Here is a 25,329-nt window from a genome sequence, read left to right on the forward strand (position 1 = left end):
TAAAGTGATCACACAAATAGCCTGTTGAATAACTTCAGTTAATGCAAGTAGATGTTCACAAGAAGCTGTGCTACAAAGCAGATGTTTTGCTAGAATGGAAATATTTTCACATCAGTTCATCAAGACAGTTGCTAAAAGAACTTCTGCTGTTACTGTCACCAAAAACTGGGATAAAAACTTATCGACACCAATGTGATGTAGATAAGCAGACACTTCTTTATTGACAGCCGGACTTGTAGGGGGGTGTTCTCACCAACAACACGTGCCAGGCACCAGAACCACACACCTTATATAGAACTTACTCATACATATTCATTAAGTATCCATACATAAACATACAATCTCCAAGAAATCATTAACATATTCTCCTCCTACTTCTGATTCTGTGCAGTAGAGGTTAGAAATGTCTAGAAACGGGTCTGGGGTGTAATGTGAGTAGGTGGTCCGTGAGTCGGTGGTCGCGATCTCCCCCTGCCGGAATTACCTTTTGCTTAAGGACATGGTTTTCTTGGCAGGTACTTGCAAGCTGTTACGGTCACTTCCCTCAGTTCCCATTAATCCTGGACCTTGACAACTACTTGCATTCTTCTAGTCCTATGTATGTATTATAAATCAGTTTACAAACCATCTTGTGTTTTGTTACCTAGGTTCTAACCGTTCCTACTAGACAATTATGACCAATCCCTTCGGCCTTGGTATGGGACTGTACAGGGGATTTTAAAGTAGCAGTCGGTTGCTGGTGCAAAATGCAATAAATGTGAACAAATTATTTTATTAAACTATTTCTTATGCTTCTATATTTCTATTAAATTACACACAATTATTTCTACTTATTGGTAAATCAGTAACATTACTGCAGCACAAAGTTTCTGTTTGGATCCATAAATACAATACATGACAACTTATTCTGTTTAGAAGAACTAGAATCCAGCTTTAAGAACAAGATTCATCTGTTGATACAAAGGAATCAACAGAGAGCTGTGGACAACTTACGTTATTTTTTGGAGCGCATATTTTAAAAAGCATTTCTTTCCTACTATAATTTGGCAGTTGCAGGACAGGTTTACAGAAAAGCATGGAGAAAATAAAATACTTTTCCACTTAGCACTGCTTCAAGGAAAAGGACCATAAGTTAGCACTTGCTCATCAAGCCATGCATGCCTGCTGCCTCAAAGCTTAGACACATACCGTTCACCTGTGATTCATAGGCTCTAGGGGTACATTTGCTCTTGGGCCACATCTGTCTTCACCTCTGGTTGCTCATCACAGCATGAACTGCGGTCTTGGTGCACCAGTCCCCCGTAGCATCTGGCACAAATCCTGGAACTTCCTTTGGGAAGAAACAAGGATGAGTCTTTTTTCCACAAACCATAGCTGTGTCAGGTACCTAAAATAGCAGTAGACTTTTGTGACACCCATGTTTAAGCCCAACAACATCAACAGCTTCTATTCCATCTGTATTGAGCAATGCTGCCTGCATTAGCATTGTCCACACTGAGCTTGCTAGTAAAGTGGAGTCTGCAGCCAACTGTGAATCATGTATTAACGTCCTAAGTAATGTTTGTAAATAAATTCCATCATTTCATATGTATAAAGGGCACCAAGCTCTGTAATTGTTTATTACAAGTTTCTGTTTTCCCCCTGTGGCTCTAAACCAAATCTCATTTACAAGTGGGAATGTGTTATTCTGCGTAGTGAATACCTGACCTTTTATTTCTACAAACCGACTTCCAGAAACAATGCCAAAAGCATGTAGTGCTACTGACAGGGTGACACTGCAGTATTTCATATGCATATTTTCTTGGGAAAGTGTTTGGAAAAACCTACAGGAGTCCAATTAAACTTTATCACCTGACTATGCACACTCACTATAACAAGTTTGTATATTAATGTGACTGTGACACCAACACATGCAGAAATGGTCAGAATTATACAAACTGTGGGCTCCAACACTTCCTCTATCAGGAAACTGCTGGAGAGAGGATACTTAAAGCAAAGAAATTTCTAGAGTGTGATGGTAATGGAACCTAAGTGCTTTACTGATAAGGATGGCACTTAGGTACTGTGCTTAAATGGGTTGCCTTAGGACTTTTCAATCCAAGTTTACATTTAACATTTCCCTTAGTATTTTTTTCACTATTACATAACTATATGTGATGATTATCTCAACTGTATCTGGCTGCAACCCAGAGATTCATTAAATAACCATCACAAGTACATCACATTTGTACTGTTCCTATTTTACAGATACCTGCAGGACTGTTCTTGACAACATATGGGCTGTGAAAGCCAGGAGTCTATGACAGGACATATTTGTGATTAACTCTAGATGCATCCCACAATACCAAAAGCTTTCATTGCCTACAGTTGCTCACCGACTGATAGTCAGGTCAGTTTAATTCAGTAATCAAGAGACAAATGCAGACATCCAGCTTTAAAATTCAAGACACCTGAAAGTGAAGCCTTGGCCAGTCCAGAGTGCTCTTTTGTTTCTCCAGAGTGCATTTTTCTGAATGAGAAATACAGGTTAGTATCTAAGGATTTCAATAGCTTTCAAACATAATGTTAATTTTAAAAGATTTTAACATCTTTTGGAATAAAGATTGTGTTTTGTCCAGCAGAGGGAGACTAGAGTTTTAGAGAAATGTAATACAAAGACTAAGAACAAGGAAAAAATTTCTTTAACTCAAATGTATCAGCTATAGATTTTAATATAGATTTTAATTTAGAAGATATAGTGCCCTAAATCATATAGACAGCTAAATACAGGCAAAATCTAATGAAAATCAGACTTAAAACCATATTACAGTCCTTGATACTGATGTAGGATTTGTAGCCTTCATCCCACTTCATCTGATCCTGTAGCAATAACAAGAAAACACACTTTTTTAAACATGATTTGAAAGTCCTACTGTGATTCTTGATTAAATTTTAATTGCAAAAATATTCAAATCCAATGTCAAAATGAGAACAAAAAATGCCTCCTCTGCCTTGAAATTGTTTGAGTATTATTCATGTCCACTAGCCTGAGGCACATTCCTTATCCAAGGCACATTTCTGTCAGTTGTTTCTAAAATCTGATGTAATCCATTCCATTTTTGAGTTACCCACATTCTTTCAAATGTTCTTTCTCTATACACAAATGATCCCTGAAACACTCATTGCACAGAGAGTAAAAAGAGCTAATATAGAAATATTAGAACTTTCCATTAGTTAATAAAACAGAACCTTTTGCCACAGATCTCGTTGTGGAATTATCTTCAATAAGAAATGCTCCATTAAAGATTAAAAAAAAAAAAAAAAAAAAGCTTCGGATAGTAATTGAATAATAACTTTTTTATTCAAGCTAGAAAACATAAAACTCCTCAATTTAATAGCAGTGAAAGAAGATATTTTAAAGAACTCACCTGAAGAGAGCAAAAACCAACATAGACCCGACTCCAGATAGCTAACAGAAGAAAACTAAGTCTCTATTCATCTGCTTTCTTCTAGTTTTGAGTTCACTGTAGTGCTGTTTAGCTTTGCTTAACTCCCTTCAGATGTTCTAGTCAGTAACATTTGAATATCTCTGCTCATATAACTAGTCACATTAATGTCAAGAACAGCATGGTGTGGGTATGGATAGCCCTGAAGCACAGCAGCAGCATGTATTAATGGGATCCTGAATCTGCCAAATGCCTGACGGTCCCCAGGACATACACTTCTGTTTTTCAGTCCACACTAAGGAAAAATAAGAAGAAATGGAAATAAATCTATGCCTGAATAAAAGTAAGTAAATAATGCAAACATGCCCTTATCCCCAAAACAACTCCGGTGATGCTGTACCAAAGGGAAGCTGTATCCTGACACAGACCAGAAGAGGAGGCAGCCCCATCCAGCCCAGGCCAGCAGTCAGCACTCTGAGCAGCCACCCCAGCAACTTGGTTACCTTGTGCAACAATATTCCTGTCCCTGTTACAAACTGTTGTGTGTTGAAAAGAGAATTTTAGCTAGAACTAAATGAGAGACTCATGGACAATTATCACACTGTGATAAATGAAAACTTGTTGGGTTAATATGTGTAGATTTAAGAATGTGAGATGAGGACAAAAGTAAGAAAAAGGTACCTCTGCTTTCCCTTTGTACTTCCTTTGCTGATCTGATGCAGATTTCTCTAAGTTTAGTGACGATGAAACCCAATGCTAACTACCCCAAGTCACGGTGCTATACAGGAAGGATACTTCCAAGGATAGATAAACATATTCCTGATTCAGTCACTTGTCTCCATGCTGTGAGCACCCAGCAGTCTCTTCCCATTATTATCTCTGTTGAGTGGCCTGTAGCTTTCCACTCCAGGTAAAGATCTAGGTGTTTTCAGCCAAGCCAAAATAAAATATAAAATACAGTACAAAATAAAATATAAACTAAAATAAACCCAGTGTATGTGACATGAAGAAATACCTGACAGCAGTTTGCACTCAAGAAAAGGTCAGTGGAAACCTGGAGGAAACTCTTTGCAAAGAGTGCCTGGTCTTTTTTTACAGTGGCCCAATAAACCATGATTCCAGCCCAGTCCCTAGGCTGACTAGTTCACCTCTCACTCCGTATTTCACAACAGGAGAAATCCACCACCCACTGACTATTTCGAAAGCAGTTTTAAAGCTGCAGGCAGCATTTTTTGACCTCGCTCCAGCTTATCTGGCACAGCGTAATGTTCACAGGCTACTCAGATTCACAGCTGCAATAAAAGAGAACCACTCGATAAACAGCTCTTGGGTTTTGCTTTGTTCAGACACACCAGCTGATGTGCTTTGGGGATTACTGCATTATCATGATGGTTGTATAACTGAAAGGGGCGTGAATACCATTTCAAAGCAGCAAATGTACTGCCAGGTGCAGGTGTAAGAAGGACAAAGAAAATCAGCACCGGTTTAACACAGAGAGGAAAATGGAAAATCCTCCCATGACAAAACTTAAAAGTTATGGTCACATTAAAAACAAACACACACACACACACACAAAACAAACAAACAAACAAACAAAAAACCCACCCCAGACCACAAACAGTATTATTATATCTTAATTGTATATTTTTTTGCTTGTTCTGCATTGTTAGTTCTAGTGTTGCCAGCCTTTCAGAAGAAAAACCCAGTGTCAGAGCCAGAAAAAGATCAAGTGGTTGGCTTAAAGCCAATCGAGCAGTCCTCTCAATTTCTTGGGGTTTTTTCCCGATTCTTTAGAAACTTTTGCTGAAATCGTACAAGGAACGCTGAACAAATTCACTGACTTTCACAGCCCTGCAACAGGAACTCACTACCTCTGTGCTGTGAGTTGTGTGAGAAAAGTCTCTGCCTGTATGTGGATCAAGAGGTGGAAGGTGGTGATCCTGACCCAAAGAGCACTGGACAAGGGAGTCGGCGATCCACATCACAGCTAACCTGAGCAGGCGCAGCCTGTGCTGTGCTGCACAGATCCGTTCACTGCAGGATAAACTCAGCCTGTAACAGGAGCCCGCAGGCAGCTCCCACTTGGTACCAGTGATCATGACTCCTGCCTGGCCTTGCCTTTGTCTAAAAGGGCAACAAGAAGTCCTTCTGTGAATATCCTTCACGAATAGAGTTGTTTTCTTATGAGAAAAACTATTTAATAGCTTGAATGACCAAAAAGGAGGAGCTTCTTTCTGTGGACAGGACCTGATCAGCATGGCCTGGGAAAAACCCACCTGGGCTGCATCTGACACTGAACAAATGCAAGGTTCTCAGCATCTGAAGGGACATAAAATTACCCATGAACTATATTTTTATTATTATTCTGTCTCATTAATGCAGTTATCCTTAAGTCATTTGTTGTCAGGCCTTTCTTATTGATATCCAGAAGAGCCCTGCACCAGCTCACTTTCAGCTTACTCGACACCTCCAGGGCAGAGTATCTTCCCACCTGTGCTTTAAAATATAAGTGACTCTTTGCAACCTAGATTGCTACACTCCTCCCACAGTCAGTGAAGAGCTAATCCGTACAGTTCATGGATTCTGCAAAGCAAGTCAGCTCATGTTTGGTCAGCTGAATCTCTAGACACTACTGGCCATGTTGACTAGCCTTCCATACAAGGGTAGAATTACTGCAAGGATGGCCACATCCTCATTTGATTAGTATGTGTGAATTGTCTTCAAAAAATCAAAGTAACAGAAAGCCTTTTTAGATACAAACATTGCCAGGCCATCCAAAGTATGACCAAAGAGCACCTTGAGTACTCACAGTGTTTGCATGCCTTCAGAAGACAGAGGCAATGCCTGATAGCAGTGCTGTCTCAAAATAATTATCCTTTATGAACACAATCTATTCAAACTGGCTTGAGTTCAGCTGCAGTGACCTATGTTTTGCCCAAGAACAGCTTTTCCTGATGCCACCAAACATTTTCAGCATGACTGCAATAGCCAGGAACCAGATATAAGAGCATCATTGGCATACTTGTAGCAGTCAATGTTAGTTATGGTGTTCGTGACTAGTTCAGGGTATGTCAGCATCTCTCCCAGTATCTCATATAGATTTAAAAACAGATAGGGACTTAAATCTCATCAAGAAACATTACCTCACACGCAGTGATGCCTAACCTTTTAATGCCAGGCTAGTTAAGATGTGAACCTAGAAAGTGCTATAAAACATAAACAGCCTGCCCCAGCAATGAAACAGACCCTTAGACATCTATTAAATGAGCATGGTGCAGTACATGGTAAAAAAGCAACCACGTAACTTTTAATTCATTCCATTTTGTTGATCTTGGGTATTAACAAATAATAAATTATTTTGCAATTTACATTAAATATTAGTAAGAATATAAATTATTCCAAGATCATTGACAATGACAGGGACAAGTTAAAATAATCTTGCTGGAGCTACTAATCAACATTTAGTGTTGTTGCCAGTAAATAATCACTTTTTAGATGATAGATAACAGAATGGTTTGTGTTGGAAGGGACCTTAAATATCATCTAGTTTCAACTCCTCCTACCGTGGGCAGGAACACTTCCCACTAGATGAGAATTCAAAGTATTTTTCCTTCACAGGAATTTATAAACTAAGCCAGAAAAACTGTTCAGCTGTTGGCTGCTGCTGTATCTCCTCCTTTGCTCTCCTCACACTCAAAGAGGTATATAAACTCCACCCAAGCTTTCGTTCTACTTATGCCTGAAGATCTAAGTGAGTGCACAGTCATCAATACAGCCAAGAACTGAAGACGTTCAAGCAGGAAAATTTCTCTGGCAAGTTTCTTCTTATTTTTTTTTTAATTTCTTGGGTGACTGTCCAGCCACCAATCTGTTCAACTGAATCTGTTCAAAATCAGGTGAGAGTAAACAAGGAAATTAAAGTAAATTTTTGGCAGTTTGCTGTTGGGATTGAAACATCTTTTCTCTTTTCTGGCTGATATTTTTAATTGAGATGATTTCTATAGCCTTGCTTTAAAAGCAGGACTTTCCTCTGACCAGATTCTGGAGCTCTGAAGATTATGACTAAGAAGAGGCCTCCTTGAGAGAAATTCAGAAATTAATAATTAGTTGCTGTAAAACTGTACGATAGGCAGTAGATGTAACTAGATCGATTTAAATAATTAAAGTCCAACAAACTTTAGTTAATGATCTATCTAGTTCAGGTTATTTATCTCCAACAAATTTCAATATACAGTGAAGAGCTCTAAGAGTGAAAAACTCCAGGAACGAAACACAGAAGAGCTCTGCAAATATTTTTGTAAGTATGAGGCCCAAAGGGTGTTAGCAGCTGTTTCTGTTTATTTTCATTAAGGAGGAAGGGTTGGGTCCTGTATGCTGACTTCAGTGAGAGCTGTTATACTCTGCCGTCTTTTGAATCACACCTCTGATTACTTTGTTCTTACCTTTCAAAGGCCACATATTTATATTCAAAATTTTACATAAATATGTTTGATAAAATGTTTAAAGATGGGAATAATGGCTTTTTTTCTCTTTTTGTATATGAGTAAAGAGTGATTTTTAGAGATGCTGAGAACCACCACCCAATATATCAAGCATTTCTGAAAATTAGATCCAGCTTTAAGGAACCTATATATGGATCCAGGCAGGCCAAATCATAGCCAAAGAAATCAGAGGACATGGAGTAAAAGAGACCTCAAGAATGGATGAGTAAATTTAGATATTTCTTTTTTTCAGAGCAAGCATGTTAATTTCAAGCCTTTCTTTCTTCATATAGTGCAATGGCCCTGGATAAAATGGGAGATTTGAGTCTGAAAGAGACAATGCCCCGAGCTGAGATAGTTGAAGTGGAAGGCATTCCCTTCACAGAATCAATAAGCAGCACGTGGGACCAAGTGTGGAAATTCAAAGCCAGACCTGATGATCTGCTCATTGCAACGTACGCAAAAGCAGGTTGGTGTGGGTAGGAAACAGAATAGAAAAGTTTGGGATAATGCTTGTTGTTGGAATTGAAAATTATGTTTTTTCTTTGTGACCAATATCTGTTTAATCCCAAACCAGACATATTTTAAAGACGTGAAGCTCTGTCAGCTGTGACTAGTAACTTCTGACTTCTTTGGCAGAAGTAACACCCATCTATTGTTATTGAAGTTCAGATGGTCAAAGTCTAATTCCTTAGATTTAGATTATATACTTACATATTAATGGCAACAACAAAGGTTTTCCACCAATAGGTAATGATTTATGTTAACAAAGACTAGCAAAAAGTCATCGTTACTAAGAAATAATAGAAACAGACAACAACTATGTACTATGTATTTGGGGAATGACTTGGTGTGTAAACCAGTACTGATTTCTGGAAATGGGTTAGTTATTTTAAGGAAATAACCAAATTCACTTAATAATTTCAGCCAATAAAAGATCCACCATTAATATTAGCCATCTGGTATTTTATTCAGTGATTGGCCACTTAGTTAATTACTATTTCTCCTCTTGGTCAGACAACCTTTAAACTTACTACACAGAAAAACAGTGAATAACAAGCATCAATATTAATCCTGGATGAATAAAAATATTTACAGTTTAGGGGATTCAGGAACAGATTCAGGAACATTTAATGATCATAAAAAAATAATTACTTGAATTAGCAAGATTTTTAAAGGGCTTTTTTCAGTAGGAAAAAAAACCAGTATTACAAAAAAAACCCCACATTATTTTTTTAAAACCTGAAAGCTTCTAATTTATTTCCTGTATACTGAAAGTGAAAACATGATATTTTATCCAGCCTGGATTAAATCCTCTCAGACATTGAACTGAAAAGAAATAAAGTTAGGAGTCTGGCTGAAATTGTTGTATCTGTCAGAGCTGCACAATTCAAGCATTTTAAGAAGGGTTAAGTTTCCTGCCCAGATTGCTTTCCGAGTTATCCCTTAGCTTGTTCTCTAGCTGGCCTGCCACAGTACCTCAAAGGTGACGTGGTTAATGGCGAAGGTGATGTGATCACGGCTATTAGGGAAAAGAGGCACATGAGAGATACAATACGGTAACTTTTGCAAGATGTTGCAGCAGCTCAGGTAGATGAAATGTTGTACTGACCTTCATTAAAGCATTTCAAATGGGAAAATTAAAAATACTGCAAATTTTTTTCAAACTGTATTAAATTTTTACTCACTCAAAGATCAGGTAGTTCATTTTTTCATTCAAATTCAGGATGGAAATAAATGTTGAATTCCCTGAATTTTTGTGAAGTGTGAAAATTGGGAAGGGGGGATTTCATTACTCTCTACAAATGATACCATCTCCAAATAATAGTGAGATTATCCCAGAGCGTTTTCCATTACTGGAGTGGGTGTGGAGACTGTTTCTGTTGGCAAGAAGAAGCCTGTCTAAAATGGAATCCCTGAAACTGTGCTTTAGGAATTACCTTTGTATTCTTAATTATGCATTTTTCTTCCATTATCCTCTCTTTCCACTTTGTCCATCATCTTCTGTGCTGTTCCTTCCTCTGTTAATACAGAGTCCATCCCTCCAGCTTTCAGTTCCCTAGCAGAAGAGACTCTTGGCTATCCCCAAGGGAAACCTCTAAACACTGACATTTTCAGGTACCACATGGACACAGGAGATAGTGGATATGATTCAACAAAATGGAGATGTTGAGAAATGTAGACGTGCCACTACTTACAGACGCCATCCTTTCCTTGAGTGGTCTATCCAAGGATCTTCAGAAGTGAATTACTCAGGTGAATATTATATAAATACGTTTGTATTTTAGACAAAATGAAACAAAACAAGCATCCGGTGTTGATGCCACAGGTTTCCTGGGAAAGGTCCCACTTGCTTTGAGCTATGCACCATGTTGGGTATTAGGGATCAGTTCAATTGCTTTAACATAGACATCTAGTGCTGCTCAAGCTGATGCAAGGCTGTCAGATGTAACTCGGGGGCTACTGAAGACCATGCTGTTTTGGAGTGGCATCTGAAAGCTGTGTGTGATACTCCACAGTACCTAAACCAGCAGATATGCATAAAATGGCAGTGTGGGAGCAACTGAATCCCACTCTCTGATTAGGGGCTGTATGGAAGAGAAACCTATGTCACGGATGTATTCTCAAAAGGTGGATGATGTTTTCAGTGGTTTTGCTACTGTTTTGAGTAACTGCTGTTAAATTCTAGGGTCTAGTCATCTAAACAAGCTATGGGGCATTCAGGCAACCAGCAGGCCTGGCTGTTTTGCAAAGACATTTTCCTATGAGTCTTCCCCCAACAAGGGCTCCCACTCCACATAAATCTTTAAGCCAGACTCTCTTCACATTGGAAACTAAAGAGCTTGACTAACTGCAGCAGAAGTGCTACTTTTTCTCTTGTAAGCTAGACTGTTGACAGAGAGAGAGACCAAAAAATGATAAACGATGATAGAGGATGAAAGACAATGATAGGGAAAAAAGAATAATAGAGGTCATTATAGATGTTTAAAAAGGGGAGGGTTGATAACACATCTCCATGTATCACTAGATATTCCCATATATCCATAGATACTCAAAATCTACTGTCCATCTTTCTCCTAGTTTCTCTTTACATGCCATACAGAAAGTCTAGTGATGCAGTCTATTCTTCTTGTATCCCAGAAAGAAACAAAAATTTCTTACCTGCAAAGTGAAAGAAGATCACTAAATATTGCGAAGGAAAAACTTTGGTTGGGTAAATATAAATTAGTATTCATCATTATCCCTTGGAATGCCGGAGTTAGACATGGGCCCAAGAAAGCAAGAAGATATGAATTATCTTCCCCCTTTCCTCCTTGAATACATAGGTTAAAATTTCTCTAGAAACACCAAAGATGCTTATGCAATGTTGTGTACGTTACACTGCTACATAATTGCTCTGGAGACAAATGATCATTGCAAGGTGAACTGCTGAAAAGTCACAGTCAAAATCCCACATATGAGAATATTAAAGAAGTTCTAGTGCAATTTAGAGAACAAGTCACATCTCATAATGAAACATCCCACAGGCCTGGAGTTAGCTGAAGCTATGCCTTCTCCACGAACAATAAAAACTCATCTCCCCGTGCAGCTGGTGCCTCCCTCCTTCTGGGAACAAAACTGTAAGGTAAGTCTGAGGAGGTAGGACTCAATTATACTTCACCCGCAAAGAAAGTGACATAAACCAGGACTGAATATGGTTTCCAGAATCTTTATGAAACCTAAAGGTCTCCCCAGATATTTTCCATTTAATGTGCAAAGCCTGTGCGAAACTAAAGAATTCATGACAAAGTTACCTGAGATGGATTTCAGAAAATGGCAGCTTCAAAGCAAATTCTCTTAAGCCTTTGTCATCAGGCTCCAAGAGAAAACTCCAGGAGGTGCCTAATATCTATATAACCATGTGTAAGTTAATTTTTCTCTCTCTTTTCATATCAATAAAGATAATCTATGTGGCGAGAAATGCAAAAGACAACCTGGTATCATACTACCATTTCCACAGAATGAATAAAGGAATGCCTGACCCAGGAACCTGGGAGGAGTTCATGGAAAAATTCATGACTGGAAAAGGTGATGAACTGCAAAGAGATTGTGTTCATTTAAAAAATGCATAATATTGATTTATTTATTTCGGCTATGGTTTGAAATCCAGTGTTGACACTCTGCAGAAGGATATCTACTGGAAGTGTTGCAGTAGTAAATTATCTTCATTCGTGGGTTTTTATTAGTACCTAAAGGATTCATTTTATCTTTACATTCCCATTTTGGGAAAAAAAAAAAAAAAAAAAAAAGAGCTGCTCTATTATCATTCAGAAACATATGTGACCTCTCTGAGGTTAAACGAAACATGCTTGGAAGCCAGCTGGTAAGGAACGGTGGTTTAATTGGTTCTACTCCAGCCTGATGCACAAGAAACCAAGGTTTAATTTTGTGTAGAAATGTGCAGTGTGAATTTGAGTTAAAGGAATCTTCTTACCTAAAATCATCGTATAAAAGTCAGGCATGTGAACAAAGCCAGTTATCTAGTTAAAGACAGGCAATGCCAGAAGCTGATTCTTCCCTTTCTAAAAAAGGTTCTCATGTTCAAGAACAAAAACCTGCACAGGTGGATGGCAATCTTCAATTTTGGTCAGTAAAGCTTCCATATGTCCGTAATATTTTTGCCACCATGTAGGCCTAGAAACACCACTGTTTGGATCATCGTGAGAGTCTCATGTCTAAAGGAGATCTTGTGTCTCGTGTTTGACCAGCTTAGCTTGGGAGCCATCTGTCCCAGTGCAGACATCTAGAACATAGCTACCTCTGTCCAAACTAGTCATCTGGATACTTGTTGGAGAGAAACAGGCACTTCTGATAGTATACCAAATATTTAAACCAGATAGAATCACAGAATAATGCAAGTTGGAAGGGACCTTTGGTGTCCATACGGTCCAACATCCTGCTCAAAGCAGGGCCGATTAAGACCAGTCTTGTCCAGCTGATCAGATTAATCATTCTGGAAACGTTTGTTTCTCTCCATCAACCATAAAGGCAGCCTGGATTTTTCATTCAGAGGTAAGCATCCACATTTGTGGCCCTCTAAAGTTACACATGAATCCTGCTCTAAGCATCCATACGCTTGAGGGATTAAAAGCACAAACTCTGTGATAAGCACGGAGGACAGCAGTCATGGCCACAGTGATTCAAAAACAGCTGGGAAATGCCCAGGCACTGGTTATGAGGGAAACATGAGTGACACAGATACTTAAAGCCAATTTGAGCATTTATAGCTGCTGATGATATGACTCCTTTTTCAGTGCTCTGGGGTTCCTGGTATGACCATGTAAAAGGATGGTGGAAGGCAAAAGATAAACACCGTATTCTCTACCTCTTCTATGAAGATATGAAGGAGGTAAAAGGCTGAATATATGTTTATAGAGCTCTGAAATCTGGAAGTCCAGTAGATACTACCTACAATCAACAGTTTTCTATTATAATGCCAAATGTATCAGTAAATCTTCAGTTAACCTGATTGTCTCACCCTGACAACAACTGCAACCTTAACATGATGATTTATTTGATTTGCCTGGCTCTGTATCTTATCCCATGTTACTCTCTGCAGAATCCAAAGCAAGAAATTCAGAAGATCCTGAAGTTCCTGGAGAAGGACTTGAGTCAGGAAGTTCTAAACAAGATACTCCATAACACTTCATTTGAGATAATGAAAGAAAATCCCATGACAAACTACACTAAAGAGTTTCAGGGAATAATGGATCACTCTGTCTCCCCATTCATGAGAAAAGGTACTGAGCTTTGTAACTGGCATCAACTCTGTCTTCCTGGTTGTCATTCTGTTTTGAAATAAGCCTTGAGGTATAAGTATCTAGTGAGTCATGGTTAATGGGAAATCCCAGTAATTAATATTTTTTTGCTTTGCTGTTTCTTAGGTGTTGTTGGGGACTGGAAGAATTATTTCACTGTGGCACAGAATAAGAAATTTGATGAAGATTATAAGAAGAAAATGGCTGATACCTCTCTTGTTTTTCGCACAGAATTGTGATTATTAACAATGGGAATTATTCTCTATGATCTTCAGCCTTTTCCATTTTACATATTTTGCTTTTCCTTCACAAAATGCCTGTGTCCCTAAGATTTCAATATCTCTTTAACACACCACTGATTTTTCATTATTGTGAGAGTGCCCAAATTATGTGGAAGTTTAGGTTGGTCTCCCTGAAGAAAATAATCCCACTGGATACTTCTCATTCATCCCTCCCACAGTAACTTTCAGCATTAACAAAAATATTTCAGATATGCTTTGAGTTTTTGTCTTTGTAAAACTGCAGTTGATATTGTTGGCATTTTCAAATCAACCTCTAACAGAAATTAGGAACCGGTAGGAAAAAAAGGTGTTAAAAGAGTGGAAGAGGTGTGGGCATTATCTGTTATTCACATGTTGTATGAACATTATTCAGTAAATAACAATAAACAAACTTAAAGGTGGTCAAGTATAAACAGAGCAACAGAAGTGCACAAAGTGAATAATTTTCTTTTTCTCTTGTTCCAAGCTGGACATCATAAATGCCATTGAGATGAAAGCAACATTTCCAAAAACACCAAACACCCATTACTTCCTCTGATAAAACATAAGGGCTACATAGAAGCATTTATCTACAACCCAGCTGTGGAGGCAGTCCCTACTGCATCAAGACAAGAAGATTTTCTCACTGTTGACTTTTGAAATGGATAGCATAATCTTCTGTTAACATTTGAAGAATTCCGAAAGTGGGTATGATCCAGGTCAAGAGTCAGTGCTACATACACCGTCTCCCTCTTCTCCTCCATTGTAAGAGTGTTCATCAGACACATCATGTTATTACCTCCTCCTTTTCTTCACTCTGCTCTTGTTAGCTGAACATACAAACATACTGCTGAGGGCTCTTAGTTGCAATAGGGCCCGGTTGGCATTGTCAAATAAAGACCAGTTCTGCTTTAGCGTTAGTACCAGCACTATAGCCATGTTTTGAGATTGTGGGAAATTAACTAAAGCGATCCATAGCCGATTTCATTATAGACAGCTGTTACCAATCCACTTTTGTTTTAAAGTGCCGCCGTTGAGCGTGGCACACAAAAAAAGCCCCAAAGAGTTCTTGCTTAACTGGGTTTGTACTCTGAACGTCAGAGGGAAAACAACATAGATGACAGCAGCTGGAGGAAAATACTTTCTTAATCTTTAGTCTACTTTAACTGCTGGGGGTATTTTCTCTTTGTCCTATGAAGAGTTCTAAGGATTTAGTAATAGGAGCAGCTGTCAATATGCACAGTCCACTTCAGGCTACTGATTTAATCCAAATGTCTAAAATGAATGCAGTACTCTAAAGGGCAGCAATATCTTGCATCAAGATTGAAAACAAATTAAAAGCTTCCTGTTAAATGTAGAAGCTATACTGTCAGTTCCTGGTCCACCAAGTTTCCCCCCAAAATACAGGAAACACCAAAAACAGAAACGTGCATTTACTACCTTAGTGCAAACATATGCAATTGAAGGGCTTTAAGTCAACAGAGATTCCTGCCCACAAATAAAGGATGCCTCAGTAAATTGACTCTCTGAGAAAAAAAATCATCTGGCAGAGGTGCTGCTGTTCATCACATCAGGGTTAAATATTAGCCTGGAGAGCTTTCTGCTACTTGCTTGAGTTTTGTTTATGATTAACTTGATTTGCTATCTCACTATTGCAGGTATGGGGAAAAGGTGTTGCCTGCTCTGTGACATATTTCCATTCTCTTGGGTTGCTCCATGAAATTGCATGAGTCAGCTCAGTTTGTCAATCTAATCCTCAGTGTCATAGGAGACATCAGTAAATGGAAAACATGCTTATCTCAGTAGCTTGGTGACATTTTTTGAGCGGTGCTATACAAAAGGTTGCACAGATGACCTGTTTGTTCCTCCTTTGAAGTCTCTGAATCCACCAGAAGTGTAAAATGCTGATAGTGGCTGAAGCCTGGTCAAAAAGGGAGTTGCACAGCCACTGCAATGATAGAGGCACCATATAACAAGGGTCCTCATATCACATTGGGAAAGTCAACTTTGCTCTCACTTCCATTGGTAAATCTTCACCTAGCTGCAATTCAGCTGCTCTGAAAAACAGATTAAAAGTAACAGAGGTCACCAGTGAGGTCCAGGAAAAAAAAATGGGGGAAGCAAACACTGGATGTGTGATTACATAAAAACTGGCTTTTCTTAATCTATTTATATTATCCTTATATAAATTCAAAGACAGATATATTAACTTTTATGACAAAATATGGCTGGCATGGGGATAGAAAAGTGGGATGTTTCTGCTTTTTATGCCCTCTCAAGTCACCACAGCTGAGAGAGATCAACCTGTGGATTCAGTTATAATTTGCAAAATGATTATACCAGTGTAAAACTATGAACACTGAATTGTTACCGCTGAAAAAGACAATCTGTAGTTACCAGGAAGTCCTGGGAAAGGGGTTAACAGGTTGTATGCACGCCCCAGTGGATCTGGAGACTACCCTGCTTTGTTGTCTATTATGTCAGTAGAAATGTGTGTATGATTCTGGGTAGATGACTGGAGAGTGTCTACATCTAGAGTGTCTTTAACTTACATATCTTTATGTTGTTGTTATGTACAGAAGAGCTTTAAATGATGTGTTTGTATACATCTGATATAAGTTGGTAAGAGGGTTAATCTATTTTTACGTAAGATATTGAGCAGCTGCAGAAGGAGATTGTACACGTTCAGCTAAACTATTTAAAAAAAAATTAAACTGTTGTCAAGCTTCTGGTGTAAACAAGTGATTCCATTTACTATGGTGACAGAGCTCCATACAAAGCTATATTACACATATGCCCTGAATATTCACCTATGCTTTATTTTCATCCAGTTACCTAGATGCATGATTTTACTAAGCTTCTTACATAGGAGCAACTTCTATGTCAGTTTAAAAAGGACTTGCATCAGTTTAGCTAATGCAGTCCCACATCAAACTTCTTCAATGCTGCTTGTCTCTTCTAAGAAAGTGTACCTGCAGTTTTGATAGCTGAGAAACTTTGCTGTTCATCTCTAACAAATGTTTGAAAATCAGTGTTGATTAATAACATGCTAACTGTTCACATAGTTCAGTTTTGTAGCGCTGAATTAACAACTACCAAAACAACCTTCCCACAGAAATAACTGAAGATTCCTGCTTCAATACAGACTTTTTAATGGGAACTGCTGTATTAATTCTAGGGTAGTCACGATCATCCTTTAGCTTGACTGTTGATAGCAACTAGGGGAGCCATTTTACTTTCACAAGGAATGCAACCATTTACAAAACAGAATGCTTCAAAAAATTAAAGAAAGAGTCAGAGAAGGGAGCTGTTCTGTCTTCTTAGCTAGCATTCAGAGAAGGAGGGACACTGCTTTTCTTTCCACTAATTTTAGTGTCGATGATCTGCTTCATGCTTGGATTGAAAGTCACTGTTTCTCCAGTTAGGAAACAGACTGCAGACAGGAAGCAGTTTCTATTTAATTTGTCCTATCCACATAGGATATGGATAAATTATCCTATAATATACCTATTATATTTTTTTTATAATGATTTATGCCAACATGGCCACAAAGAGACTTTTCTTTACAACAAGGTTAATTATTAATTCTGGAATTTTCCAGAGGTGTGTTAACATTATATTTTTAAGCCTGGACTGAAGCTTCCATTTCCCTCACGTCCTCGATGAGTGGTGCAAGCCCTGTCTCAGTGCAAGCTGTAGGTGAGCCTAGAGGCACACTGAGAGAGAAAGTTAAGCCCTTCATACTCACAGGATGCAACCAAACCGTGCTGCCAGACCTAAAGCCATGGGCTTAGGCAGGATAACAAGGCTCTGCCTGCCCTCCAGACCAAGCACAGATTTAGGCACTGTGTAGGTGGACCAGGAATGTTGTTATGCAGCAGTGTCCCATGGTTAATGTTGAAGAGGCAAATTACTCATGGATTATTTTGCAGAAGGGCTTCAGCACAGCCTGCTGCGAGGACAGTTGTAATTTACCAGCAGCATGAGCTCAGTCTGCCTTTAGGACTGTGTGAAAGCTCACAGTTGAATTACGGGCATCTACCATGACCATGGAGACAGAGGGTTTATGTCAAAAGCAAGGCACGCTGGGTCCTGCTCTGGTGCAGGCAATATAGGTAGAGGCAGAGTCTTAGGTTAGACACCTAAAAATGAAGGTAATTTTTTTTTATGTTGTTCAAATTGGGCCTCTTGATTCACAGTAGCTTGCTATTGTACCAATAACCCTCACTGATCTATATTTGCTACTATCTCTGTGTGCAGTTTAAAAGGGCATTCATGTTCTGTTAACAATGGAACAGTCTTTTACAGCCAGACCCAACCCTAAGTACTCAAACAAAATGTTAGTTTCCTTGTTTCAGTTTCATGCTAATCTTTCAACAGGCTTGGTGGGCTTTGCAGACGAGTAATAGAACATCAAACTTCTTGCCTCTCAATTTCCTATTGCAATTTAAGACCAGAATTAAGGACTATGTATACAATTTCTTAATACTTAACCAAATCCTTCACACAAAAAGCAGTATTGAGATAAATACAAATGGCAGTACCACCCTTGCATTTTACTACTCATAGAAACATTCAGATTAGCCTCCCTTTTTACACTTTCTTAAGTTTTTCACTGTACCTGTAGCCTCTACCATTCCACTCCAGTGGGAACCCACTGAACCTGAACCCAACACAACAAAATGGCCATGGTCAGCCAAAGACTTTACGGTTCATTTGCATGGAGCAGGGAGAATAAGTTTCCAAAGAAAAGTAGCTAACATACTGTAAATTCATACCCTGCTTGCCTTTATACTAATGTGGCATGTAGAAAAGCCATAAAAGTAGCTCCAACCAAGAATGCTGATGGCCCTGGCCTGGCTCACAAGCAAAAGATTTTGTGATCTTCAGAACCTGTCGGAAAGGCAGATTCTGCAGTGTCAAGTATTTAAAGCATCTGTTCTTGTATGCTGGAAACACATTCCTCAGTTGCAAAATTACAGTAATTTTCTCATTCTGTGTTCTTCAGAAAATTCTGGCAGGTCTAATAATTCCAATGACAGTGAACAAGCATTTGTACCCTGCCTTGATGTAAGGGCTAATCACAGCCCTGTGGGACTTGGCTTCTCAACAAAAGCAGGATTTAAAGTTTGTTATGCTCTGCCCCAACACATCTCATAGTCTTGGCAATCTTGTTTTACATAAACAATGTTATTTAAAAAGATGAAATAATTACCTTTTACAAAGATAAGAAAATCATAGAATATATGGAGCGTATAAATTATTCTTTTCTCACTTATCTGATCTCAAATTAGCTGCATGCAATCTATACCAATTTACTGGCTCCTTCTACATAGGTAATACAATTCACAAACTATTTAAGAAAATTATGTAAGACTATTTTCGCCACAAAACAGAGAGCAACTTGTATTTTATTGTAACAAACTGAAACAATCGTCAAAATCTTCAATCTGTTTTCTTCTAGTTATTCTGGAAACTTCTTTAATTCTTCTACCATTCCCTAACCAGGATGCTTTGCAATTGCTGTTGCAATTCAGGACCAGAATGAAAGACTGCCAGGACAATCTCAACTGTAAGATGTACACAAATTCTGCTGCATAAAATGGAGGGTAGTGGGAAGGGAGAACTGGCCTGTCTCTGTCAAATACAGGAGCAGGGAGCTCTGTGAGGGGGCTGAGTGCTCTCTAGCCAGAATCAGTTTCAGAAAGCCTGCGATGAGTGAGCTGGTAGTTCATTGTCTTCAGTACAAACACATCTGAAAACCTTTTGTGTGTCTGCCTTGGACGATTTCCAAAATCAATTTCCTCAGAGGCTAAATCATGAGATGATCCAAGAGTTGGATCATAATCTGTATTTTCTGAGGATAGACAGAATGAAAAAATTCACACGAAACGTTGTTTTCCTTGGGCTTTTCCAAAAGAGAAGGTAAGCTTTCCTACAGTGTTCTCCCCAAACATCCAACTTCAATCGGAGGCTGACCTGGAAGGACAAAGCAGTGCACTGTGGCATAGTTTAGGGTCAGAAGCTTCTGCTACAGGATGATTCTGGAAGGACTGTATCTAGAAAGGCTCTTCTTGAAGCTGTGTGAAAACCCCATGTTAGATTATGGGAGTGCAGGCATAGGTACCCAGTTTAGAGTCCCCCAGAGTGGATGGGGAAAGAAAGATTTTAATCCGTTTATGTGCCCTTCAGGGCTTCTAAAAAGTGTAAGAATAGAAGTAATGGAAAAAGAGATTCTTGAGGTTTGGTTAGGGAGATCTGTTCCTTGCCAGCAACCTCTCTGAGAGCATGGAACCATATGCTCCTGCTGCAGTTGTGTACCTGTATGTATTACAATATACAACATATACAACAGTGAATACACTGGGAGTGGGGAAAGGCAAGAAAAGAATTTCTGAGGTATATGTGAAGAACCTTTCTGCCTTCTGTCTCTACTTGTCATTTGAATGTTAAAAGAATGACAATAAGCGGACTTGGAAAAATGCAAATTATTCTTCCAGGAGCAGTATTTTGATTAACTCGACTTTTTTTATTAAAATAATAGATATTCTCTTGTGACACCATAATTAATTCAGTGATATTCAATATTTAGCTAGTGAACTGTAAATAGAATAATATGCCTAAATTGTTTCTCCCGGGCATCTTCTCATTAATAATCAATTATCACAAAATGTCAAAAATAATTCAGGCACTATCAAAGTGCATGCATGACTGAAATAAAAAAAGCGTGCACTTTAAAGTAGGTATTGCTCCCCTCAAGCACCCACCCAAATGGCCATAAAGATGGCTCTTAATTAAAAAAAAACAGAACTACAAGCCATAACACCTGGCTTCTGCTATTTGCTCTGGTACAGTCCTTCATACCCAACATTTAATAAATGACTTAATCAATCTGTGCTTCTACCGGGTTATTAAAAAGAGGATCCTAAATCCTTAAGTACCTGAGCACAGTTCACCTCACACAGTCTTGCCTAGTAACAGGCTCCCCTCAGGCTAAGGTGCCCTCGCAGCAGTGCGTACCCCTCAGCCCTTCAGGAACGGGAAAGGCTGGGGCGCAGTCGTGCCGTAACCCCCCTTCCCCGGGGCCGTTTTTCTTAGACGGAGAGCGTGCCGTTGGCAGCGCGACCCGCACCTCTTGCCTGAAGCCACCGTTCGGGTCGGTTTTGCCGCCTCGGGCGGCGTTTGCCGGGCAGGGCTGTACCACAGCCCGCCCGGTCCCCACACGCCCGGTCCTACAGCCCGCCCGGTCCCCACCCGGTCCCACAGCCCGCCCGGTCCCCACACGCCCGGTCGCACAGCCCGCCCGGTCGCACAGCCCGCCCGGTCGCACAGCCCGCCCGGTCGCACAGCCCGCCCGGTCGCACAGCCCGCCCGGTCGCACAGCCCGCCCGGTCGCACAGCCCGCCCGGTCGCACAGCCCGCCCCGCTCCCCCTCCCCCGCGCAGCTCCGCCGGTCACCCGCCGCCGGCGCGTGCCAGGGGCGGGGCCGGGCCCCGGGGGGGCGGGGCTCAGGTGACGGACGTTGCCGAACCCTCAGCCGGCCCGGGGGAGGAGCGGCGCTGCGTTACCGGCGTGCGGGAGGGGGGGGATGACGGAGGCGGAAGTGGCTCGGGGAGGATGTAGTGGCGCTGACAGCGGCTGTGGCGCCGTGATCCCCCCGCCCCTGCGGCCAGCCGGCCCCGCCATGGAGGTAAGGGGGCGGCCGGGGAGGAGGGGACGCGGAGCCCGCGGGGGGGGATCCGGCGGCGGCGGGGCGCGTGACCTTGGGCTGCAGCACGCGGGGCGGGGGGAGGTGCGCGCGGGCCGCGCGCCGCCTGCCCCGTTGTGCGCGGCCCCCTCCGAGCGCCGTCGGCGGGCGGCTGTCGGGCAGCGGGGCGGGCGCGCCGGGCGGGCGGCGCCGCTCGCCTCGGGGCCCGCCGCCGGCTGCTGCCCGCCCTGGGGCCAGCGTGGCGAGCGGGGTATCCTCGGGCCGCTGCGCGCCCCTTCGCCTCCTCCCCACCGGCCCCCGGGGGTGGGAATGGGTGTTCCGGCCCTGCCCTGCGGCCGCGGGGGCTGCTGCCTGCCGGAAGGTGCGGGTGTCACCGCGTTTGCTCGGGCTGGGGGAGATCAGCCGGTGCTGACGCAGGGGGGAGACACTCAGGTGACGTACAGGGAGTGTGTTGAGTGGTTAATCTTGCGAAGGACCCCCGGGCGAACAAGCATTCCTTTCCTACTGAGATGACCTGATGCGTTATCAAGTACGCCAACTGTGAAACACCTACCGAATCATGCAAATAAAACCACCGGAGTGTATGTATCTAGTGTAGCTTTCATAACCACCAAGGCAAATCCAAAGGCAACGCTGAAGAGTTTAAAATTCGTACATGCAATTAACTCTCCTGGTAGTTTCAGAGCTGTGCACGATCTAACTATGCATCTGTTTGCTGTAGCAATCACAGCTCAAAGTGTGTTTTGATGTGTCTTGCTGTGATTAGATTTGGTGATGTCTAAAAGTTGCACACTGCTCAGAAAATCGTTCTTTATAATGGTCGTTGCTGCCACAGTTCACATAGAGTTTAATATATTGCATTTATACATTCGTTAGGCTTTCTCAGAGAGTGTTTATCTATTGTAAAGTAAGGCGTAGATTGAAATGTATAAAACATGCTAAACTGGCTTGGAAACACCTTAGTGAAAGTAGGCTTTAAATTAGAAAATAATTATATAGTTGGAAGCATACTCTGGTTTCAGAATGGTGGAATAGAAACTTCAGAATCATCTGGGTTGGAAAAGACCTTGAAGATCATCCAGTCAAAGCATTTAACTTAAGACAGACAGTTCCCACCTACACCATATCCCTAAGTGCTATGTCAGCCTTAAACACCTCCAGAGATGGGGACTCCACCACCTCCCTGGGCAGCCCATTCCTTGCAGGATTCAGTGTTGTGCTTGGAAGTGTACTGTCTGCTGGCTCACAGCCTGGATGCACCTGATCAATGACAAGTTTAGGGTTTTTTAGTAACTCGTCTTCTAATTCAGACGGGTGAAGCCCTCCTCACTAGCTCTTCTGGTTTCTGTTACCTGAACAGCAAAGCTGGATGTGTTGTCTTACATACATGGTTCTGCTTCTCTGTGCATTGGCTTAAAGGAAAGTGAATGTATATGTGTAGTTTCATCTGACCTTACTGTAGTATGGAGAGCCACGTGCTATCATTTTCTAAACTTTACATACAATTTGTTGTACTTAATTATACTGTGTAACCATATTGCTTGTAGTGACAGTGTTTTGCTAATTGCAGTGCTGAAATATTAAGAATGTAAATGTTGACAAAGTTCTGTGTACCAAGAAAATGTGAAACTTTATAGCTTTTTTTAAAAAAGGCTGTATTTATATTTAACACATACGTTATTTTCTAATTTTGCTTTTGCTGTCTCAAAACCAAGCTCTAGCCCAAAATGATACAGAGAAAGATAACTGTAACTGCCTTTGTCCTTGGTCTGTACTTGAACTCATATTTCTAATGATGGCCTTTCGTATTACCTGTATCAGCTGTTTCCTCCAAATTGTTAGTGATTCTGTGTTCTAGTAGTGTTTAGATCCCAATTGTTTTTTCCTTAGTTTCTGTTGTAAGGGTTTTTTTTGTCAGAATAAAGAAACTAGCAAAATAAAAGTGAAGGTATTTGTATAGACATACACACGCATAAACATGTAGATATATGAGACTACAAATATATATACCCCTTCACTTTTATACACACACACAGAGACATATGATAGTATGAAGGAAGAAGCAGCGTAAAAGTCAAAGCTTGGAAATGCTACCCTTAACATATTGGAAGTGTCTGTTCCATTTTCCTTTGCCCCATATTAGTTATATGTATGTTTCTTCCTGTTCCTGAGTATAAGTAAGCATATCTCATATAAACCACTGTAAAGTAACATAGGATGTCCCCGATTAGATCTGTGGAAGTTTACAGAAGAAGGAATTATGCGTGTATGTTAGGAATAGGGAGCCCAGAATTTGCAGAGCCTTTTCAAGTATGTTTGTCAGGCCAGCACTTCTAGTGCGAACCAGTGTGTTTGGGGGAAAAAAAAAAAAAAGCAGGGTGGGGGGGGGGTGGTATATTTTGTTCAAAAGAGCCCTGATTTTGCAAAGTCTTTTCAACTATTTTTGTTAGGCCAACAATTTTAGTGATGACCGATGTGTTTAAGAAAGAAACAATAAAAAATTGAGGAGTATATGTGATTCAAAAGTTCCCAAAGTTTTATTTAATTGCTATACCTATATTTTTTTTCATTCATGCCTTTTTTTTAACGAGTCTTTTAAGCACAAGATAGTGAGTCATGTCTTTGTAATTTCTTGTAAATAAAATTATTTTTTAGTAGTGTATCAACTCTAGATGTCAATGCAGTAATAGAATCAGATCATACTTGTTTGGAAATCTGGAGTTTTCTATTCTGCAGTTGTATTGTACCAATCACAATAGAGCTCTAACGTTTTTTTTCCATTATCCTTCTGACTAGTCCTACAAATGTATTTTCTTGAGCTCTCACTATATTCGGTTATTCTCAGTGTTTGCAGACTTTCAGTTAGTTCCTTTGGTAGTCTAACAGCAAGAAGTTCATCCACAGATTGTGCTTTGTTCTGTTGTAGGTTCAAGATGCTGGGCAAGAGATGGTGGCGTCTTCTGTCACACCAGGATCAGGCAAATCAAAGGTAATCAGTCCTCACAAATTTATTTGGGTAGCAGTAGTTGAAACGGTTATGTAAGCTTAGCATGCAAGCTGTGACTAATAGGAAGACATAAAGATATTTTTAAACAGTTTCCTGTCTTCTAGACTTATTGAAAAATTTATTTATAAACATTAGGCTAAGGTGTTTTGGGAAACACGGGGGAAAAAATCTCATTGATATCTTCACTTTTTGTTATAATTTGGTAAAATATTAGTACCATCCAGTTTTGATAATAGTCTGTTTCAGGGTGTACAACAGACTTCTTTGGATATGTTGGAAGTAAATTTAAACAGTGTCAATGTTAGGTCAGCAGTGCTATTTTCAAAACATTGTTCAAATTATATTACTGAATTGTAGCCCTTCCCAACTGAGTTTTCCTCTCTAACTGATGCTGCCCAGTTGTGTGCTCTAGGATGATTTCAGAAAAGTGCAAGATTAAGAGTAGTTTCTGTTACTGCACTTGAAATAACAGATTTGGATAGCAGAACAGCAGTAACTTGGACTGTTACTGTCCATGTTACTGTAACTTGGCTGCAGTAACTTGACTGTTACTGTTACACACAAATGTGTGGTAAGACAGTTTCATGCCCTAAAACTTAACTTCTTAGAAGTCAGATGCTAAAATATTCTGTTTTCTGTTTACCTCTGGG

The 25,329-nt window shown here is 40.3% G+C and overlaps 2 protein-coding genes across 2 annotated transcripts in view; both read left to right on the plus strand.

Moving 5' to 3' along the window:
- The first annotated feature begins 7,101 nt into the window (after window positions 1–7,101).
- SULT1C4 (sulfotransferase family 1C member 4) lies at window positions 7,102–16,648 on the plus strand. Its single transcript, XM_074930480.1, has 8 exons — window positions 7,102–7,238; window positions 8,200–8,375; window positions 10,025–10,162; window positions 11,434–11,531; window positions 11,848–11,974; window positions 13,201–13,295; window positions 13,506–13,686; window positions 13,831–16,648. The coding sequence occupies exons 2-8, from the start codon at window positions 8,204–8,206 to the stop codon at window positions 13,941–13,943; spliced, it is 924 nt and encodes a 307-aa protein (XP_074786581.1). The 5' UTR covers window positions 7,102–7,238; window positions 8,200–8,203; the 3' UTR covers window positions 13,944–16,648.
- Window positions 16,649–21,552: 4,904 nt separating this feature from the next.
- Window positions 21,553–25,329, plus strand: part of GCC2 (GRIP and coiled-coil domain containing 2) — a 28,904-nt gene continuing 25,127 nt past the window's right edge. Inside the window, exons 1-2 of the mRNA XM_074909422.1 lie at window positions 21,553–21,654; window positions 24,599–24,661. Coding sequence (XP_074765523.1) covers window positions 21,553–21,654; window positions 24,599–24,661 — 165 coding nt within the window. The remainder of the gene's footprint in view (window positions 21,655–24,598; window positions 24,662–25,329) is intronic.

This window comes from Athene noctua, chromosome 1 (genome assembly GCF_965140245.1).
Source record: "Athene noctua chromosome 1, bAthNoc1.hap1.1, whole genome shotgun sequence".
NCBI lineage: Eukaryota > Metazoa > Chordata > Aves > Strigiformes > Strigidae > Athene > Athene noctua.

What these genes read in the sequence shown, in the direction of transcription:
- SULT1C4 (XM_074930480.1), top strand. Translation starts at nt 8,204, where the DNA reads ATGGCCCTGGATAAAATGGGAGATTTGAGTCTGAAAGAGACAATGCCC. An exon ending in TTCAGAAGTGAATTACTCAG is followed by an intron (nt 10,163 to 11,433) that starts GTGAATATTATA and finishes AACATCCCACAG; the next exon opens with GCCTGGAGTTAGCTGAAGCT. An exon ending in CTCCCCATTCATGAGAAAAG is followed by an intron (nt 13,687 to 13,830) that starts GTACTGAGCTTT and finishes GCTGTTTCTTAG; the next exon opens with GTGTTGTTGGGGACTGGAAG.